This window comes from Polypterus senegalus, chromosome 4 (assembly GCF_016835505.1).
Source record: "Polypterus senegalus isolate Bchr_013 chromosome 4, ASM1683550v1, whole genome shotgun sequence".
NCBI lineage: Eukaryota > Metazoa > Chordata > Cladistia > Polypteriformes > Polypteridae > Polypterus > Polypterus senegalus.
The window spans coordinates 144625450-144647938 of NC_053157.1; the positions used below are offsets into that span (position 1 = coordinate 144625450).

Sequence of the window (22489 nt, forward strand, 5' to 3'; positions counted from 1 at the left end):
GTTAGGGTAAATGGTGAAACTAAAGTGGTTGTTTTTGGATATATGCACGAGTGTACCTTGTGATGGGATAATAATACATTTATATAGCAACTTTCCTATGCTCAAGGCACTGGATGGTGCCTTGTTCAGGTCAGTTTCCTGGCTTGTACCCCTCTGGCCTTGAACTGGATTAAGCAGGTCAGCAGAAAATTACTTAATAGTGTGTGTCTGTGTATTTTTGGTATTTGGTGCACTGCATAAATAATATTGTAGCAACCCGGCAGTCCGCGCTGGCGGAGTGACGCCTTGTGGGTAAATTATGTAAATAGTTGTGGGGTATTTATGGGAAATTTATGTGAAAGTTATTGTTGTGTAAAGATTAACTAAGTTCGTAATTGTCTTTCCTGTTGTAAATGTTATATGTGTGTGTGCGCAGCCCGGTGGGGTGGGTTGGGATATCGCCGTCCGGGGTTGTAAAAATGTAAATAGATACCGCCGTTAAGAAATGTCGTTTTGTTGTTGACCTTGACAGTGGTTAAGCGGATGAATTTGAGCTTTGCTTCTGGCTATCTGTGAATAAAGAGATACAACAGGACAGAGCTGTGATTCATTGCTAAGAATTCATCTAAGCAATTAATGCCGAGACACTCTGAGTCGTGCGGTGTATGGGACACGAGTGCTCGCTACTCAAGAAGCTGGGTACAGCTGCGTGCTACCGAGACGCTCGTAGTCGTGCGGTGTATGGGACACGAGCGCTCGTACTTAAAGAGCTGGGTACTGCTGCGTGCCTAATGCTGGCAATCTGCTAGCCGACAGCTTGGAAGAGGTGCACGGTGAAATCGGCTTGAAAATCTTCAAGACTCGACCACGGGTCGCTACAATATGATGAAGGAAATATCATTTAAGGCAAAAAAGGCTATATATTTTATTGTTGTAACAGTGACGCCAGGTTGATAAATAGAAAATGGACACTCTACAAACTATGAGGACACTATTCTGTCAGTCCAAATTAGAAATATAGAGCATACAAGATGTAGTCTAAATAGAGTTCATTCATCACATTGAACAGTCTGTATTTAATACCAGGGAAATATAGTTTGGTCTTGGAGGACTACAATGGCTGGAGGTTTTTGTTCTAAAGCCTTCCAGTACAGTGGACTTAAAACACTGAAGGAGATGGTATGCTACTACATCCAAACACAGCCTGGAGAATTGTATTATCTTTGGCTGGGACTCAACCCTACCACTATAGAAGTCTTTAAATCCACAGTGCCATTGGCAAGATATCCATTGATATTAACACACTTTATAATATTTTTAAAGAATAAGAGGCACTGATGCTGTTAAAAAAATCACAGATACATTGTAAAAACTAAAGTTTCCAACCCACCTTGTCATTCCAAAATCACAGACCTTCACCACATGCTTTTCACTTACTAAACAGTTTCGTGCTGCCTGCAGTTAAAATAAACAAAAGAGGAATAGCAACTATTATTTTGTAATGGCATACACAAAACCCTGCACAAGCACTCCTTGGTGCATTTAAATGCAGTTTCTCTTTAGTTACTCAACTCTGATACTACGTATATACTGTATATTATTTCACAAATGGCAAAGATGCTGCATGCAATTAATTATATGTAGCCCAAAAGGGTAGTGTCTGATGTTATGTGCTTTTGCCACAAATATTTTGAAAGCTATCATTTTATTTGATTGTTTCATTATTTAGAGGATCAGTTTATGTGTAGTAATTACAATTAAGATTTTATTTATTTTTTATTTATGTTTTCAATGTTATTATGTTTTCTTTTTGAGATGCTTTGTTTGATGGTTGCTAAGCAGTTACTAACAGCAATGTCAAAGGTCACAATGTAAGTGATTTTAGACGTCACAGTGTATAAAGTTCAGTCTTTGGGTCCACTTCTTCATCCAATTTTCTGGAATCCTCAAAATAATTACAAGTTTGTTTGTGGTTCTTGTTTGTTTAAGAGTAAGGATATTTTGATCCATTTCTGATTTTTTCAACTACAAGTTTCACTTCATGTTTTGGTTTTGTTGCTAGGTTTCCTGTACAATCTCCCAATTTACTGACATAAGCTTTGGTAGTTATCATTAAAGGATTCTGTCATTTCTATTTGCCTAATTATTTTATGAATTTATTTTAAACCAGTATAAAACCCTTAATAAATGCCTCAGATTCTACATGTATCTGAAACTGTATGCAGAGTTGATAGAAATATGTGGTGTTGGGGAAGGAGCTTAAAGTTTGTTTGTACTTTTTCCAAAAATCTTGAACGTTTATCTTGAACTTTATGAAAAAAAAACAGTTGTGTTTATTATAGATTAAATTATTAATGTTTTTTTTCTTGTATAATATAAATTATTTTGGGGAGTTTATAACACTGAATGCATCTGTACCAGGTCTCTGTGGATAAATCCATTGTTTTCAAGATACTCCATTCCTTCACAAGTATCCTGGCACATGGCTAGCAAGCATTCCTTTGTCAAATGGCCCATCTTCTGCCTTAGAAAATCGAGGAGGCAGCCATTTTCCAAAAACTCTGTGATTATGCATATTGGCCTCTGTTTCATGCATACTCCATATAGCTGAACTAATTTAGGATGAGACAGCTTTCTGTAAAATAAAATAAAAGAATCAACATCTTTTACGTTGGAAGTCACAAAATCAGACACTAGGCAGGGACAGGTCACCAGTCAGGTACAAGGCACATACAAATAGACATTACAGTATGGTAGTTGAGAGCAGCCATTCCACGTGACAGCAGTTTTTGGAATTTTAAAAGGAGATAAGAGTAGAAATCCATATAGCACCCCAGGTCAGAAATACAATTGGAATACTAGGGTATTCTGTTAGCAATAATACTTATCCTCAACATTAATATTTTGCCAAAGAACATTGTTATTAAATACCTATTTATTTAACATGTTTTTTTAATTTCAAATTAATGGAGTGCTAAAGCTTATCTTAGCAGTATCAGATGCAAGGCAAAGCCCAGGACATGAGTCACACATCCGTCCACATTCACTGAGACAAAAATAATAGACACCAAACACTCTAACCTGTGGTAGATTGTGTTTGATATCTGTGAGCAAATTCATCAATAGCATCTTTATTTTTTTCATTTTGCCTGTTCTCTAATTTCTTGATATTAGCTTATACTGCATCCCACTAACTTTCTAATGCTACCTTTATTATCGTCTCTCATTCTCTTTCTTATGTTCATGTATCGTCAAACCTATTAAATCCAAACTAGGGATACAGGGTAGTATTAGGCACAAGGCAGTAACTAGGTGAGGATACAGTCAATGGCATGGCACTTCAGTGCACACATATACAAATGCTCATAGGGAACATGTTTAAAGTTACAGATTGAACTAAAACACTTGTCTTTCAGATGTAGGAGGAAAACTGGAGTATTCAAAGAAAACGTCAATTAGAATTTTCAAAGCTAAGAATCTTTATGCACCTAGGCTCAGCTTTAATTTTGTCTTATTGAAAAAAATTAAAAATACAGTATTGCATTCCAAAAAATTTGAAAATGCCAATAAAATATCTTCATATTTGCCTTAATCTACTAAAAAAATGGAAAACACAAAAATTGACTGATAAACCTAAAAAGATTAAAGGTTTGTCTCTAAAGTATGATCATTAAAAACATATAATATATACAGTATATAATTAAAGTTGGACAGGGCAGTGGAGGGAACAGTAGCTTGTGCTGCTGCTTCATATCTCCAGAATAATGGGCTAATGTCCCCACCCTGTAACTATCTGTGAAAACATGTAAGATGCCCTTCTAGTGTATGCATGGGTTTCTAATAGCTACTCTATTTTTCCCTTTATCTCAACAATGTGTGTATAAGGTTCACTGATAGCTCTAAAATGGCCCAGAGTGAGTAAAAGTGGGATATTATAGAGTACAGCCAGAATTGGAAAACAACTTGTGGCTGATGCAACACTGATCAGTGAACCTGGCTGTTTTTTATATACAGTACTTATGTTTAGCTTCCATACATACAGCTTAGCTTAATATTGTTCTCCAATATATATGCTATCTCCAATATGTACAAACTAACTCAAGCCACAAGAAGAAGAACCTTTATAGGCAGTTTTAACAATCTGGGCATTGTAAAAGATGGAGTTTAAGAAGGTTAATCAGCACAACATGCATAAATATATATATATACACATATATATATCTGTATATATATATGTGTGTGTGTATGTATATATGTATACACATATATATATACACATATATATATATATATATATATATATATATATACATACACACTGTGGACTATGGTCGGCTTGTCATCCCGGCAAATACTCCTAGGCCGGCAGGTGGAGCTCTCCCTACAGCATGGAGGGGCACCGAATACCAGCAGGGAATCCTGAACAATGGAGTTTTCCTCTACAGCCCTGCTGGATACCACAGGGGCCAACAGAGGACGCTGCAGGGAGACCCAGAGAGTCATATATGTCCTATAACTCGGAAGTATGTCCTAGGCAAAGCGACAGGGGAAGTGACGTACTTCCAGGATGAAAAAGAGGTCTTTTGATCTGCTAAGGGTGGCCCAACCAGTTATTAGGTTCAGGGGGCAATTACTTTTTCACACAAGGCCATGTAGGTTTGGATTTTTTTTTCTCCCTAAATAATAAAAACCATCATTTAAAAACTGCATTTTGTGTTTACTTGTGTTATATTTGACTAATGGTTAAATGTGTTTGATGATCAGAAACATTTTGTGTGACAAACATGCAAAAGAATAAGAAATCAGGAAGGGGGCAAATAGTTTTTCACACCACTGTATATATTATTAAATATTATATATATATTATATATATAGTGTATATATATATATATATATATATATATATATATATATATATATATATATATATATAAAGATATACATATATACACATATATATGCGCACACACACACACATATACAGTATATATATATATATATATAGATACACATATACATACAAATACATATACATTTAAGCCCACCGACAAGATAAAAACCAGACAACCAAGGAACCTGCCTTCATACTTTAACCAGCCTAAGAGGTGAAAACAGCTCCAAATGCAGAGCTTTTCTATATAAAGTACTCACACACACAGAGAAAAGTCAAAAGTCATGTTTTAAAGTAAGTTAAATATATACATTCTTGTGTTTCATATTTCTCTTATCAATCTTCACAGTGGTTACAGTTCTAGTTCTAGTATGGCTACAATTCTAAAAGAACACATTCACAGGGAGCATGCATCCCCTGCTGAATGCATGTAGGTTGCCTCCCCTCTCATCAAGGGTTGGTCCCTGCCTTGTGTTTATGGTGCTAAAATAGACCCCAGCACCCTAATTTGGATCAGGCATTTTAAAAATTGATACAACAATTCTTATATGAACTTCTGTTTTATTTGAAAAAACCCAGTGTAGGTCTTACGTCATGACTTTAGCTTCTTCAATGAAATCTTCTTCAGACATGGATCCTTCATTAATTGTTTTAACTGCAACTTTGCAAAGTGCTCTCCATTTTCCTAAGTACACCACTCCAAACTGTCCACTCCCTATCTCTTTCATAGAGGTCAGTTCTGAAGGACTTACTTCCCATTTTTCTAAAAAATAAATAGATATCACATTCTTCAAACATTAACTTTACTCAAAGCTAACATCATCTGTGCAAGTTACTCCTTATTTTGAACAGCAGACAAAACATACCTTCATTTACTTATGATAGACATATTTATTTCCTATAAGTGCTCTAAGTGTCAAGACTGGTTTTAACATAATACAAAAAAAACAGCAAATATTGCTAATATAGAACCTCACAACAGAAAACTTTTCATTCATACCATAACTGAATCCTGCTGTTGCTGGAACACACTTTCCCATTGGACCAACAGGATACCGGAGTCTTGTGACAAGACCTTAAGAATGATATCAGTAAAAGATATTGAAAGTAGTTTTTTTTAAGACAAACGAAAATAAAAAAGTGTCCTGCAAATGAAACAGCTTTTGAAAAAAAATAAACAGCATGCATTCAAATTAACAAATTAACAATTTTAAAAGTTAATTTGCAAGTTTTTAAGTGATCTCTCAACTGATAAACTAAATTATGTGTCACAGTGTTACACATTGTCAGCAGAAGTGAATCAGTGGTGGGTGCACGTATACAGAGGGTTGGTTCATTTTTAAATTAATAAAGTAAACAAGTCAACCAAAATTATTATAAAAGCAGCTGCTTTTTCATCTGTCCTAATGCATTCACTGAATCTGTAAAAAGTATTAATTTAGCTATCAGATTATTTCTTTTTAATTTTTTTTAATTGTGTGACATAAAACAGTTCCAGTTTAAACATAAACCTGAATTATAGCAAGTCATATAGAATTAATTCAGGCACTGCATCTATTTAATCTCTGGACCAAGTTTTCAGGGACTGAATAACTATGAAAACCATTTACTATTGCAGCTGAAGGCTAAGAAAAGAAAGAATGAAAATAATTACCAGGAACAGGTTAGTAACAAATAAATGTTAATTCTGCTGCCATAGTCAAAACTATAACCACAATATGAAATCAAAGGGGAAAGCTAAAAATTTCAGCAACCAGAATTCAAAAAGAACAAGCACAAAACTCTTTGTTTTATCATTTAATCACTGACAACAAATTCCCTGTCATGCTGGTATTTAAAGCATCGCGTCAATTATATCAGACATTGTGACAGTCAAAACCATGACCCCCGGCTACTGGGAATACCCCTGATGATGAAACACTTAACACAGTGGTGACCATAAACAAAATGGCATTAAAGAAGTGGACTAAAATATACTTTTTCCCAGAAGCTAGGAAGTCTAACAGTAATAGCCAGAAATGTTCCTCAGTATCAAAACATGTATATCTGGAAAATGTATCACATTGTTTAATTGTAATGGATTACTATTCATTTTTAATATGTATAATACTCATAACATGTACATTAGAAATCAAGCTGAGGTTTATGTACTAGAGTATGCAGAATTATTATTAAATAAAACCTGCAATCAAAAAGTTTTAAAACATTTGTAGATTTTGGGAAAAAATTAATTAATTATAAAATAATTAAAATATTGAAAACTCTGAACTTCATCGAACCCCGTTGTGTATTTTATTAAAAAATAAATTAGCATGTATTGTATTTTTTAAACTTTTCCAAAAATGAAAACCATCAGTACTGAAAGCTTATGTAAAGATGAAGCATGTATATACATGATACACATTATTGCGATAATCAAGCTATTTATATACAGTATATTTATTACCCTGCCATGCCCTTTTCTTAAATCTGGTCATTAGAATGATGTTAAATATCAATAAACATTAAAAGTTGATTTTAACAACTAAAGAATCTCTAATCAGGAAAAGGAAGCTTTGACTTACCTGCTGCATTGTGCTGATGGTAGTAAATAACCTCAGGAACTGATCTGAAAATATGTTTTTCAGCTAGAAAATATTGGCCTGTGCCTTTCTGTTTTATTTGATAATGTCTGATATCACCTTTATTTGTTGTGCTAAAACAAAAAAAAGACATAAAATGGATAAGGCTGAACATTTATAAAAGTTTGAATAAATATTGGGACAAAACATGATTCAATACAGACTGATAATTAGTAACAGCAGTTCTGTTGTGGTTTTCACTTAACTGTGAATTGAGAACCACCCAAACCCAAGCCAAAAATCAACAACAAAACATTGATAATAGAGGATGAGAGATATTATATTATCAATGAAGCATAATGACAAAGTCAGAGAATGAACAGCTAATCTCAACTAGGGTGCTTCAGGAGCCATGCCTTAATGTGTCTATTATTGTATCTTGTCAAAAATGTGCAATGGCATCTAAAAACAATGCTAATTTCTACTCCTGTCAGTGAAATCAAAAAGGAGCAGTTGGAGTGGGTTAAAGGACTAAAATAATGGACAGTGGAGTAATGAAGAACATATCATACTATAATGCACACAGGCTTGTGTTTTCTTATAATATTAAATCCTCATGTTTCTGTCAGTCAATTACTGCTTAAATAAAGTTCTACAGTGAAAATACAAAACCATAGAGTGATTCTCTGCATTATGTGTTACATTTTGTGGAACTTTAACAACATGTGCTTGAGACGCCCCTTGCACTGGCACATCCACACACACTCGGGTTCTGGGCATTGTGGAGGACGGTCAGGACCCTTGTCCGGCTGGAACACCCCTTCAACACTGGATCCAGGGGAGCAGCCATGGGATCCATGCTACATTCCCTGGAACACTTGGTGGCAGCCCTCCTGGGTTGCATCGGGGCCACAAGCATGGGACTTCAGAGCTCATCCCTGTTGAGTTCCGTGGCCACTGCCAGGGGAAGCTGCAAGGACTTAACAAGCCCGTCTGGGCTGTGATGCAGCCTAATTACCACCTGAAGCACTCTCGGATGGGCTATAAGAAGAGACTGCAGCCACTACTCAGGATGCCAGAGTTGGGAGGAGGAGGAGGACGATGACGACGACAACAACAACAACGCTATCTGTGTGGAGTGGAGGAAGAATTAGTGTGGTTTTTGTGTTTTTGGGACTGTGCTGTGGCTGGGGGACACAGGGAAGACGTGCCCTGTAGCTGAAGAAAAATTAATTTCTGTTTTATTTTTAAGTGTGCCTCCCTGTCCATCTGAGGCAGGTCGGGCGCTTATATAGCACCTTTCACAGCATTTGTAACATAACCAAACAGATCAGTGGTGTATTTGGAGGCACAGAGACAAAAATATTTAAAAGAAAACAAATCTTTATTAAAGTGCCAGTAAGCAAACTAAAAGAAATCCAGTGTTGTGCACTTTAATTAGATGCAGTCTTCTACAATGACACTGAATATATATACAACAATAAATAAAAATAAGTGAAGGTGGATCTGCACAGAATTTACATGGCTCAAAAACAAAGGTGATGAAAAAAGGTAAAACAACAAAAACATACAGTTCTTCTTCCTCCTTCTCCCTGGCTAAAAATAAAAAAAAAAACAGTCATCAAAATCAAAAGTGAAAAAAACAGAACAAGCACAAAACACAGAAAAGTCAGTGAAGAAAATCAAATATATAGAGGAATGTTAGAAAAGGATAAATCTACCACAGTCGCTCAGCTACCTTCTCTCTCCTATGCCAGCTAGTCAACAGACAACCCCTCTTGGGCACTTCTCAGTTTTATCTGCCAAGCCAAATGACCTGGTCAATCATTAACTCCAGCCCGACACCAACCTGTCAGGGATGCTGCTTGTGACCTTCTACCTTCCTATAGCCTCATTCTAGGCAGAAGTCTCCTTATATTTCTCGTGTCTCATTTGTGCACATGTGCATGGCTGCCGGCACAAACACACTCTCATGTGTACGCACCTCCAACTTCAGGCAGCTTCCTGAAGTTGCTTTCATTTTATTTTCTCTTCCTTCGGAAAAACAATTTTACGGTTACTCTGCATGCCCAGCTTACGTGCCTCAGTTTTCAGCAAAATATATAGAAAATGTGACATGTTTTAAAAATGCACTGCATTACTTTGTGGTGATGTAAACAGGGGCCATTGAATTTAATTGATTTTACTGGTATGCTTCAGACACCAGGGGCCTCATGTATAAACGGTGCGTATGCACAGAAATGTTGCGTAAGAACTTTTCCACTTTCAAATCGCGATGTATAAAACCTACACTTGGCGTAAAGCCACACACTTTTCCACGGTACCTCATACCTTGTCGTACGCAAGTTCTCCGCTCGGTTTTGCAGACTGGCGGCATCCAGTGTCAAAGCAGTGCTACTGTTCCTGTGTGGTTACTCCTTATTTTCCTGACACTGCTTTATAAATACACTGAAACTAACCGCATATTGTTTATTATTGTAACGCATCTGATTGTAATTAACCTGTAACAATATAATGGTCCAGGGAAAAGCCATAGTATTCCAAATACCATAACTGCTTTGGTGTTGTTACTCTCACTGCACTTTCTTTTTTTTTCTTTCAGCTGCTCCCGTTAGGGTGCCACAGCAGATCATCTTTTTCCATATTACTCTCACTGCACAACTCGGAGTATTTATATAACTGTGTCTGAGTGTGAATCACAGCAGCAGCTGATCGGAAAGAGAATTATCGGGATACAGTATCAAGTACACGCTGTCTCAGCCACGGCAAAACGTTTCAAAGCCTTTCCTGTACGGACATCGCGGTTCAGAAACAGTTTCATCCCAAGAACTATAAACGCACTCAATCACTGCTCCTTGTAGAACTGTTTGTACTTATAAGTACAATTACTTCACTGTATACTTGCACTTCAGTTATAAAATTACACAACCTGAGCCACTTTATAAAGCGCGTATTTAAATATGATGACTATATCATTTTTAAGATGAAATGCAGCAAAATATGTTTATTACATTATACAGGTAAAACTTTAACTTCATTTAAATAATCCATATTCTTCACTGGGACTGGCGTGAAGGATAGAATAATTAAACATGTACTGCGAAGATAGTTCAATGTTCCTTAAACGTTTTGAAGAATCGGCGCTCTAAGTTTACAGATGGCTTAACATCTATTACAGAACTGATTGTGTGGCGATCGCTTACTTGGAGAAAGAAAAGCATGGACTGCAGGGGTCAGCCACGCCAATATATAGTGAATATAAATCAGAAAGAGAAAATAACGACACAGCTAAAAACGCAGCAGCAAATTTCGACAAAAGTTAAACGCTTGTGTCATAAGCACGAGGCGGCTATGCAGTGTCCGCAATGGACGTGGCCATCCACCGTGCATAAGATACCATACTGAAGAGGCCACCGATTCTTTCTCTGTCTAGAGTGCATATGAGTACTGCTGCAATAAATAATTTCCTCGAAGGTCACACACAATCACTGCGCCGTGAAACCTATGTTTAATAACGTGCTTTAACTCCTATCATAATGAAAATGATATCACGTATACATCTCAGTATTTTAGTTATTCAGAGAGCTGTAATATCACGAAAGTAATGGATTCTGTGTCCAGTCGGAGGAAGAGAGCCGGTTTAAGAAGCACGTAGTGATTCACACACATAGAGCACATAGAAGATCACATACAAAACAAAGCATTTAACGTGCTACTTTAATTACGATGTGATTTGAGAAACGATTTTAAGATGACATTTATAATGTTCTACTTTAATGACAAAATAAACTACTTCATTAAAGTGGAAATTTCTAGATTGAACTTGATATTTCGTGTTTTTTTCCCCACTGTGTGCCTTTCTCTGTATTCTAATAAGCTTTCATATGACACTCAGACGGTGGGCTACGACTCTCCTTTTCACGGCGACTGATATCTGAGCTTTCAAGTTTCTCCAACACGCTATGTCACTCGATTAACTTCCTTTTGTTGATTACACCATGGTTTAATTAAACAAATAGTATGTTTTTCCTTGCCACCACTTGGTATTCGCTGAAATTCTTATATTTTCCCCCGTGCTTTTCCCATTGTCTTTTCACAGAAGGCTGAGCTTAAGGGCGATTTATATTGATTTACATATTCAAAGAGGCGTAATTTTGGGAGAAGTTGGGGTAGGACATAAGGCGCGTGCATGAGCGTTACTTTTCACATTGACCGGGATTTATGTAGCGGAAGAACGTGGAAGTTGGAGTACGCACAGATTCCTGCACATTTCGGCTTTTGTGCTTACGCCATATTATAGTGCGAATTCTACGCACAGCATTATACATGAGGCCCCAGGACACGCAGAAGTGTGAACGTAGCTGTATACAAAGTACAATAATGATTATGGGCTTGCTACTTTACCTTTTCTTTATGATGTTACTAATAATGGTTAAAACCAATACCCTGAGGCTAGGAAAAAGGAGTTATTTGGCTAAATGAATCATGAACACAATTAGTATGTTTCAGTCTTGTTATTTTTTCAGCTAAGCAACAAAATTTTTAGTAAGAAGTGATATATAATCAACTCCCATATGTAGTGCTAAATAATAAATAACTGGTACATCACTGTGATTTATCCTTTAAATGGGTCATGCAGACAAGTTTTTTAGATTTATTGATTAACTTGGCTTACTTTGCTCTAAAGTACATAAGTATGTAACTTGTATGTGGAAAACTACTGTATATTACTTAATGCAGGCATTATGTGAGATTCACTTTTGAAATGGGAACACAAGAGCAATTTTAAATGTAAACATTCAGAAACAAACTACAAAACAAGACAAAGGTGAAAGTCAAGCCCAAGATTTTTCATACAACCTAAAGCTTACAGAGAGAAAAACTGCGAGGAAGATGTGTTTAGGCAAATGTATCATTTAATGAACTATTGATTGTTAACAATATTTAAACAAGATTACAATATAAGCACCCAAAACATTCTGCTGTTCACTGTTTCTTTACGATAATGGGCTAACATTTCAGTTTGGTTTTGTTGGAGCTTATCATGATATGCAGTATTTTGCTGGACCAAATTACCTACACGTAGCTGAAAAGTAAAGACTGAGGCTAGGGATCTGCACTGGCAATCAGAAGGTTGCTGTTTGGGATCCCATAAATGCCAAAAGGGACTCTGCTCTGTTGGGCCCTTGAGCAAGGCCCTTAACCTGCAATTGCTGAGTGGTTTGAGTAGTGAGAAAAGCGCTATATAAATGCAAAGAATGAGAAATGCAAGATATATCGGAAACTGTATTGTTATTGGCTGATGTTCATTAAAAATGAGGACATCGAAATCAGTCAGATGTGTACATTTAAACCAATACTGCCAACCAATATAATTCGGGCTTATCAACATTGTCAGTTCACTAAATAATTAAATGTTGGTTTCATTGTTCGGTTTCCTAGTTTTACTGACAGGAGCACTACACATGATGTTTACTCATTGGGCAGATATCATTAGTAAAGCAACATGTCAGCCGTGTGGTCATATTTTTCTGTGAAAAATAAAGACAACATAGTTGCTATCTGCTCTGCCTACAAAAATGAGATAATGCGAGGAGTCTTTAGAATTACACCTTTCAATATCACAAATTTAATTACCCATCTGAAGAACCGCCGTAATGAATTATACACGGAATTTAGCAACTAATGGAAACAAAGCGAAAGTTAAATCAGACGCTTGCGGTAATCTCAACAGCAAACCCTTCAGCACGTGAAGACGTGCTCAAGACAGCACCAGAGCTAAAGGCATAACTACTAACCAACCTACTGACCAACCTTTTTCCCTAGATGAGGACGAGGGATTTCACCAGCTACTACATCATTCAGAACCTTGGTACATTCTTTCAAGCTGGGGATACGTCTCACTGCCTGCATTATATGATGTAATTGCTACACATACTGTATCCACGAGCTTTTAAGAAACAATGTCACCAGCATTAGCTTCACTTCAGATATGTGGAGCTCAGACATTAGCCACATGAGTATGTTGAGTCTAATGGCATACTGGATTGATGAAAATGTGGAGGCAAAAAGAGTTCTCATTATGCAGCTTTCATTGTACAAGCTTTCGATTCCATGTTAACGAAGTGGAACATTTCAAAAAGTAATGTGCACGTTCTGCTTCGTGACAACGCTCGCAATATGGCAAATGCTATGGAAGAAAGTGGCATTAAAAGTTTAAACTGCAAGGCTCATACTTTGTAGCTTACTGTAAATGAAGGCTTATTGAGTTTGAGAAGCATCTTTGACTGTATAGCCATTGGGATGCAAATAGTTACTCATTTTAAGCACACGGCTGAGATAAACACAAACAGACCTTGGTACCCCAGCAAGAATGCTTCAGCAGGACGTGCCGACATAAGCGCGCATTCATTTATAATTGCAGATGTGATTCCGTCTGTTGAAGCGCTTACAAATCTGCTTAGCAAGTGTGACAAGACAGATTCTGAAGTTCAGACGACTTTTGGAGACTGTCACAAAACGTTTCAGTGGTGCATTCTCTGAGCCACTATACTATCAATCTACTGTCTTTGATAAACGGCACAAAGATCAATTTTGTGACTGAGATACTCAAAAACAAGCGCAAGAAGCACTTGAGAAACAACTGGTCGAGAAGTCAGCTGGCGAAGGAAATGCAAACAGCAACAGCGAACCACAAGCGAAAAAGATTTACACTCGAACAGATGTTGCTGCTTCATTGGTGGAGATATATGAAAAAATTCTTGAAGAAAATTCATATGCAGCTGCAAAACCATATTCAACTGTTAAACTGTTAAAATAACAGAATCATACAAATATTAACCATTTTTGCCATTGTTAATTGGTTTTATAGTACATACTTCGGTAGACATTCATTATTGAAAAACTAACCTCTTTGCAAAACACAAAAGAAATAAACTTTAATAGTGAATAGTGGTTCACCTATAAACAAACCAATGCAGAGATTGGGAAAACATGCAAACTTCATATTGACTAATTGGAGTTCCAAAAACTGTGAGCTATTAGATAACACAGATTACATAGTGTACCACTGTACTACCACAATAATGTAAAACATAAAAACAAAACACTTAACTGTTATGGACATATGGAGTAAATTTACACAGAAAATTCAAGCAGTTCATTAAAAATTTTCAAAAAGTCAGCAAGATAAAAATTTGCTTCAAAATGTGTAAATTCTTTTTTAGGTAAGCACAGAAGTATGTATTCACCTTGGGTTTCAAACTGAACATTTTTCCTGAAATAGGTACACTGCGTTATGGAACTGAATTTAAAAAGATGCATTTAAATATTTGTCAGTATCTCATTGAATGCAGTGTAAGGTGGAAGTACATAAAAGTGAACACATTCAAAACATAACTAAAGCTTTATCAATATGTTATGTTTTGAATTTCCAATGACCTAAAAAGAAGGGTTTTAAACAAAGAACAAATACCTTGTGTGGTTTAAATAAATATGTAACTTCAAATTAAAATAAATAAATAGAACACATTTACTTTGGAGTGGCACAGTGGTAGCACTGCTGCCTCACAGTAAGGAGATCAGGGTTTGTGTCCCAGGTGGAGTTTGCATGTTTTCCCCATGTGTTTGTGGGTTTCCTCTGGGTAGTCCAGTTTCCTCCCACTGTCCAAAGACATACAGGTGAATTAGTGATCCTACATAGGCCCTTGTGTGGGTGTGTATGCTCTGCAAAGGACTAGTGCCCTGTTCATGGTTTGTTCCCAGCCTTTTGCCTTATGCTAGCTGGGGTAGACTCTAGAAGACCCTTCAACTGTTTTCAGGACAAATCGGGTTAGAAAATGACTGATTGATATTTACTTTGGCCATGGACCATACCATACCATTTTCTAACCCTGCTGTAACTTGCTTGCTTTAGCCTATTTCAGCAAGCACAGGACGCAAGACTGGAACAATCCCCTTGACAGAGCACCAATCTATTACAGGGCGAACAAACTCACACACACCACACCCCCACAAGAGCCAATGTAGCAGCGCCAAGCACCAAGTTTGGACTGTGGCAGAAAATGAAACCCCACACAGCGAGGATCCAGGGGATACAAAAGTTGATCTCCTTACTGCGAGGCAGCAGAGTTACCATTGTCCTTAGACCAGTTTAGTTTTATCATTTTAACTTCTTGAGATCACATCAGCTTACCTTAAAGCTTTGGTGTATACAGACACTGTGTAACAACCTTGTTGACTCGAGTCTCTTACAATGAACGAACCTTCCTTTCCCTAAAATACATGAATATTGTTATAAGTTTTTCATTACCCCCATTTAAGACAGAACTGCACTATAGGTCTCTCCCTGCCACCACTACAGACTACTGCTGGACTAATATCAATTTTTTAGACTAATAAAGATATTGATATGTGGACAGCAAGGATAGCCAATTGTTGATACATATACTGATAATGCTAGTGTGTTTAGGTATTAGTTTTCCACAAAAAAAGTATTAATGAAAAGAAAAATATTATGTGTATGAATTTTTCACATGAAATGTTAATTAGTATTTTTAAAAGACTAAATAACAGTTACTAATGACACGCATTGCAAAAAATGTTCTTTGGAAAACAGTTTCACAGTACTGAAAATTAATATGAACTTTAACTTGAACCTTACAAATATATTTTATTAACCAAATTCATTCCCTTTTTCTCCATCTTCCTCTTTCAGAAAGGAGGAGACACCATTTGCTTAGGTTTAAGGCGATTCAACTCTCAATATTTCTAATCAACCATTGGCATAATGCATAGGAGGAAGCAGAGGATTAGAAAGATTGGCCAATATCTATCAGAAAAAAAAAAGTTGTAAAATTTTTAAAAACTACCTGAATATTTAACAGCTTGAATAATTAATTAATAATTTTACAAAGTATTTTGTAAAAAAAAAAAACTGCAGGTTTTAGAAAAAAAGTAGAAAGACAATGCTTGTTCATAAATAAAATGACCAATTGTAGTTGAACAAATGAAATTCATTTTCACTCTAATTGCTGAGCAATGAAAAGCTGGTGGTGTGGCATAGTGGTTAAGACTTTAACCTTCAAATCCTGAGGCTGTGTGTACAACTCTTACTACTGGCATTGTGCTTCTATTTTGTTTAGCACATATACAGGGTGACCCAAAAAGAAGTACAACATTTCAAATGTTTATTCTACAAAAACGCTACAAGATAAAATAAATTTCATTACGAAACAAGAAAGGGTATACAAAATAGGTTTTTTCACTGTGTTTTAAAAATGATATCTACAAGGTTTTGGCCATCATTAGTGATACACTTTTCAAGATGATTTCTAAACGCTCGCATGACTCTTGACTTGTGGCAAATAGTGTCCTTGAGGGCTTCAAGGTTTCGAGGTCAGTGTGTGTATATCTTCAATTTGAGATAGGACCACAAGAAGAAATTGCATGGAGTGAGATCAGGCGAACATGAAGGCCACCTAACATTGCTGCGCAGGGAGATCAGCTTCCATCTCCCACAAAACTTGCATGGATCTCCACGCCATATGAGTTGTTGCTCCATCCTGTTGAAACCAGGCATCTACCACATCCATTTCTTCCAGCTGGGGCCGCAAAAAGTTCTCTAGCATTTCAGTGTAATGCTCTGGAGTGACGGTGACTGTTGCTCCCCCTCCTCAAAAAAGTAAGGGACTACAATGCCAAATTCTGCAATGGAACTGTAACACGCACACTGTGCAGGGGTCTCTGATGAAGTTTACGAGGGTTGGTCTCAGCCCAATAGTAAAAATTTAGCTTATTCACGTTACCATTCAAATGGAAATATGTCTTGTCGCTGCACATAAAGATGGCATCTCAATGAACGGTTTGCTAAATCTTTGCACAAAACTCTCTATGGCTCTGCCAGTCTCTCTCAGTGAGTTCTTGCACTGCCGTCATTTTGTATGGATGGAAATTATGTTGTTTAATGTTTTACCCGTCTGTCTAAATTTAGCCTCCCAATGAAGAATTGTTTTTACGATTTGGGGCATCACTGTTAGGAAGAATGCTGAAGCACATTTAGAAAGCAAGTTGCGCAGTGATAATGGATTTATTGTTTTTGAAGAAAAGCACAGTGCACACCAGCATGCTGCCAACTGAAAACTGCCTATCAAAGGAACCCCAACACACTCGGCTGCCTCTACCTAGTACAATGACCTTGAAAAATGTGGTACTTCATTTTTGTCCTTTAGTACACTATTAACGCTCAGTTCATTACCGCCATCATACATAACAGTCAAGGAGGTCTGGGTTTTCAAACTGAGAGCAATTTTAGCCTAATATTATCGGTGGGGCTCTCCTGCTAATGTAAATAAATATTAACCTAAGATCCTATTTCTTGGGGAACCTACCTGTACAAAACAATTTACATATAACCATTGGAATGAAAACCATACATTTGAATGCCTCTGCTTAAGTCTGAATGCTCACTCAGTACAGCATGAAAACTGGGCAGGATTAGATCATACCATTCTACACAACAAAACTCTGTTGCATGGTTAGGTGTTTCCCTGGGCCTGTCTCTAATATTGTGCAGTACTAACTATAGTCCGTGCCACTTGCTATATAATTCTGCCACTGTTCATATTACAGATAGAATCAATAGAGAATTTGAAAGGGTCAATAAATAGTATATTAATTTACATCTTTATTCAACTGATTCTTATTTAATACATGGTAATGTTTTAAGGGCAACAGCATGTGACAGCCCAGGTACCAAAAGCTGGCATCACCTCCTTGAACCTATGACTGTTGATAGCCATATCCGAGGAACAACTGGGCAATGAGGACAAAAACAAGTAAGGTTAGGTATATAACAGTGCTTATTGTTTTTATTTACAGTGTTCCAATAATTAAATAAAATGAAGGTTAAATTCTTTAATCCAAATAAAACCCCATCAAAGCCAGTGGTCTTCTAGTGAAAGATAAAATCCACAATAAATAAATTCCACAAATAGGTTAAAAGTCAAAAAGTAAAATCTGGACTTCTCTTTCTGCAAAGCCCTGGTACCTCCCTTCCATTCTCAGCTCCAGCTCTCTATTTGGATATCTTCGGTCATACTGATCCAATCAACTTGCTGTATTTTCATGCATTGCCAGCTTTTTATATTGAATTAGAACTAATAGCATTTCAAAGCTGTTTTAAAAATATTTTATAAAAACTGTAAGTATATCTTTATTCACTGTTCATTTCTAAGTTCTCCCTCAAAAATAAAATTTATTTTCCGTATACTGACTCTTTGTAAGTTGCCTTTCTAAAAGGTGTTTGCTAAATAAAACAAATAAAACATGTAATTATCACTAATTTAACAAATGAGAAGAAAACACAGGAAATTCAAAGTACCTGTGCCTTGAAATCTAATCACATAATGTAGCAAATCTCTGCCTATCATTAGGAATCTAAAAAGTATCTACTTGTAATTCATTATTAAGTATAAAAGAATTTTACCATGTACTGCTCAAATAGTCCATTTTTGAGCGCTTTAATAGTATTTTGTGCATTTTCCATTACCTCTTGTTTTTTTTTATTTTATTGAATTTATTAAAATCAAATAACATTCCATTAAAATAACTCAACTTTTACAAAAAGAAAAAAAAAGGTTTGAAACAAATCAACCCCCACCCCTGAGAAAGAGAGCTAGGCCAGCAGTGTAAAGACAAATGAATAGATAAAATAATAAATGAATAAAGATAAATGGAGTAAAAGAGGGGAGAGAACTTGCTTCTTTAATTTTAATGCTTATTCTAAAATGTTATTGATTAGATCCTGCCAGGTTTTGAAAAGGTTTTGTACACATCCTCTAAGTGCGAACTTGATTTTTTCCAGTTTCAAATAATATATAACATCAGTTACCCACTGACGTAGAATAGATGAGTTAGGATTCTTCCAATTGAGCAAGATAAGTCTACTTGCCAATAGTGTAGTAAAGGCAGTTACAGTTTGTTTGTCCTTCTCCACTAGAAGCCCATCTGGAAATACACCACAGCTGTTAATGGATTAGGAGGGATTATGGCATCCAAGATGTCTGAATGGCATTTAAAAAAAATATTGGTCCAAAATGATTTAATTTGGTGCAGGCCCAAAACATGTGATCCTGTGAGGCCGGAGCCTGATTGCAGCATTCACAGGTTGGATCTTGCCCTGGAAACATTTTGGACAATTTTAAACAAAATAATTATATATAATTTTCAGTTGAATAATTCATTGCTTTGCGCATATGGAGCTCAAGTAAATTCTGTACATTGCTACTTTCCACTCCTTTTCTGAAGTATTGAATAAGAGATCCTTTTCCCACTGTTCTCTTGGATCTTTGAAAGGGAGGGACTGTAAAATAGTTTTATATATTGCAGAAATGCAGTCTGTGTCGTCAAGACTGAGCAATATTTTTATCCTGCATAGAGGTAGGTGAGAGGTGAGGAAAACTGGCCAGGTTCTGTTTAACAAAGTTTCAAATTTGAAGGTAGTGAAAGAAATGTGTTGCTGGTAAGTTAAATTTGGAGTGTAATTGTTTGTATGATGCAAAAACGTTGTCTATGTACAGATCTCTAAGTGATTTAATCCCGAATGTTTTCCAGACATTAAAAACTGTGTACGTTAGAGAGGGTGGGAAAAGGTGGTTCTCGTGCAGAGGTGCCACAGATGAAAAGCTTCACTAACTTAAAATACTTCCTACATTGGTTCCATATTCTGAGTGAGTGAAGCACAATTGGGTTGTTAGTATATTGGTGATAGCTTGTATTTATTGGGGTACAAAGCAAAGAATATAAAGAAGTACTGCAGGATTTTATTTCTATTGCATACCCGTACCCGTAATAAAATCCATTACCTCTTGTAGAAGCAGTTGTTCTGCTTTAGCTCGCGTTAAGTTTTTGCAGTACCACCTATAAAAAAAAAATTACATTAAGTAAAATGAAGAAAAACAACAGCAGTTCACCTGCAAATGATAAGCTCTACTGATAGATATTATACATCTAGCAGTAAATAATGCTGGTTTCCCTGTCATTCCCCTGTAAAACCAGGCTTTTACTGAGGCGTACAAAAATATCATAATACATATATTTTTCTTTCTTGTAATTTTGTCTTTTTCTCATTTTTAAAAACAATGTAAATGCTGCAAATGTAGTACGAAATAGTCAGAGAATGTTCTGTCATACAGAGGTTTGACTTGAAAAGAAAAATACTGGTCCAAATAAAGACACATGGAGACCTACCCATTTATAGAATAAGCCATAGAACTAGATTAGAAATTATCTCATTGCAAATTATTTATTTCCAATACCCTGGATTGACAATATACATACCATATATTTGAAAACTGAAGTGGTCTCTCCAATTTGCATTAAGTGAATGCTTCTTAGGTGTAGGTTACAATAAAATCCCAAAAGGGGTGAACCAAATTGGTTTCTGAAATGACTGCGTAACTGTTTTGTGTATATGGATGTTTGTTTTTCGTTTGGTAATTTATATATGTTGCACGGTTAAGACAAGTTAGGCTGGGGTCTGCTTTGTGTTTTTCATTTTTGTCACTATTTACATCTACATCGAGAACAGAAGATTAGGGGTATGTATGTAGTATTTCATCTTTTTCTAATGTATTCATTTTATACCTACTGAACCTTTATCTTTGACTAATTTATCTTTTTTTGTCAGTTGACTGGGGAGCTTGAGTGAAAGGCAGATAAGAAACCGTAGGGTAAGTACGGTTTGGGGTGGCCAGAGTGTGTAATTTGCTGCTATCTGAGCGTGAGTGCGGTTGTTGCACATTTACAGTATCCTTTCAGAGATCATCAAATCCGGACACTGGACACAAAATATTTATTTCTGTCAGCTTTACTACAGCTTATACTAAGCATTTACCCTTGCAGTAACAAGCTTCAGGAATATATTCTCTGTTTGCAATAAAATTGTTGGGAACTCAAGAGAGATCCTAGCTAATAAGATCAACAAAGGTAGATTTAACACAACAAATAAATAGAACTGATAGAAGATAAAATAAATTCCTTCTTTTAAATAGGAGCTGTTATTAAAAAAAACACCCATAGTGTCTGAATAATAGTGCATTGGATTTTACTTTTCTAGCTGTAAAAAGTAAACAAAAATAAAACCATGAACTTACTCATTAGCTTCCATATTATGTTTCTCTGTAACATAATTGCTGGGAATATATCCTTCCTTCCTACACAAATATTTGAAAATAAATTAATTAGGGAAAGATACTAGAAATACAAAACAATTACATACACTGGATACATTCTCCACATACAGTGTGCTCAGTAAACTGGCATATGGCAAAAAATAAGGTAGATTTAGACAACAAAGCAAATGTATCTCCATCAAAATGTAGCCAACATTTGGTTTTCTAAATTACTCTCCTACATAACTTCTGCTTTTCCAAATGACGGCTGTAGTGACAACATACTGACCAGATTAAACTGCCTTTCCTGTCCTCCGCAATAGTCTACAGCATTTTCAGGGAACTCCCAGGAGGTACAAGGGAATTTGAGACAAACAATTCCTCAACTCTATCATGAGTACTCCTTGTGGCCCACAGTATGTGACGAAAACATACTTTGAGAGTTGAACATTAAACATCTTCATTGTATCTTGATATTGTAAATGATCTTGAACAGAGGCATCAATTTAATATTTAAAAAATAAAAAAAAATCAATTATAACAAAGCTTTGACTTGCATGGAGACAGTGTGGCCAGGGCATACAGAGAGAGAGTGTGAGATTGGGAAGTGAAAATGGGAGCATTTAAAATAATGAGCTTTAGACATACTGCATATACATTTGTCTTAAGGTAGGTAATGGGTTAAGGAAACCCATTATGAGACCGAGGGGCACCACTGAATATTTAATACCAAAGTTTAACTTGATCTTACATTCCAATGTTTCTGGTTTAATAAACCTAGTATTTTATATATTAGAGTACCTGATACTCTTGGTTCTAAGTTACTGTGCAAAACAGCAGAGAAGCTGTCATAGTAAACACAAAAAATACTATAATGTTGATTTCTC

General features: G+C 36.1%; 1 protein-coding gene across 3 annotated transcripts in view; it reads right to left on the reverse strand.

Annotated features, from left to right (window-relative positions):
* The window catches only part of txk (TXK tyrosine kinase), a 72704-nt gene that overhangs the window by 22898 nt on the left and 27317 nt on the right, over positions 1 to 22489 (reverse strand). For all 3 annotated transcript variants that reach the window (XM_039751399.1, XM_039751401.1, XM_039751400.1), the window contains 8 exons: positions 21585 to 21644; positions 20295 to 20349; positions 15626 to 15705; positions 7435 to 7565; positions 5871 to 5945; positions 5462 to 5633; positions 2398 to 2614; positions 1370 to 1434 (listed from right to left, as the gene is read on the reverse strand). In XM_039751399.1, the coding sequence (XP_039607333.1) occupies positions 1370 to 1434; positions 2398 to 2614; positions 5462 to 5633; positions 5871 to 5945; positions 7435 to 7565; positions 15626 to 15705; positions 20295 to 20349; positions 21585 to 21644 (855 nt within the window). The remainder of the gene's footprint in view (positions 1 to 1369; positions 1435 to 2397; positions 2615 to 5461; positions 5634 to 5870; positions 5946 to 7434; positions 7566 to 15625; positions 15706 to 20294; positions 20350 to 21584; positions 21645 to 22489) is intronic.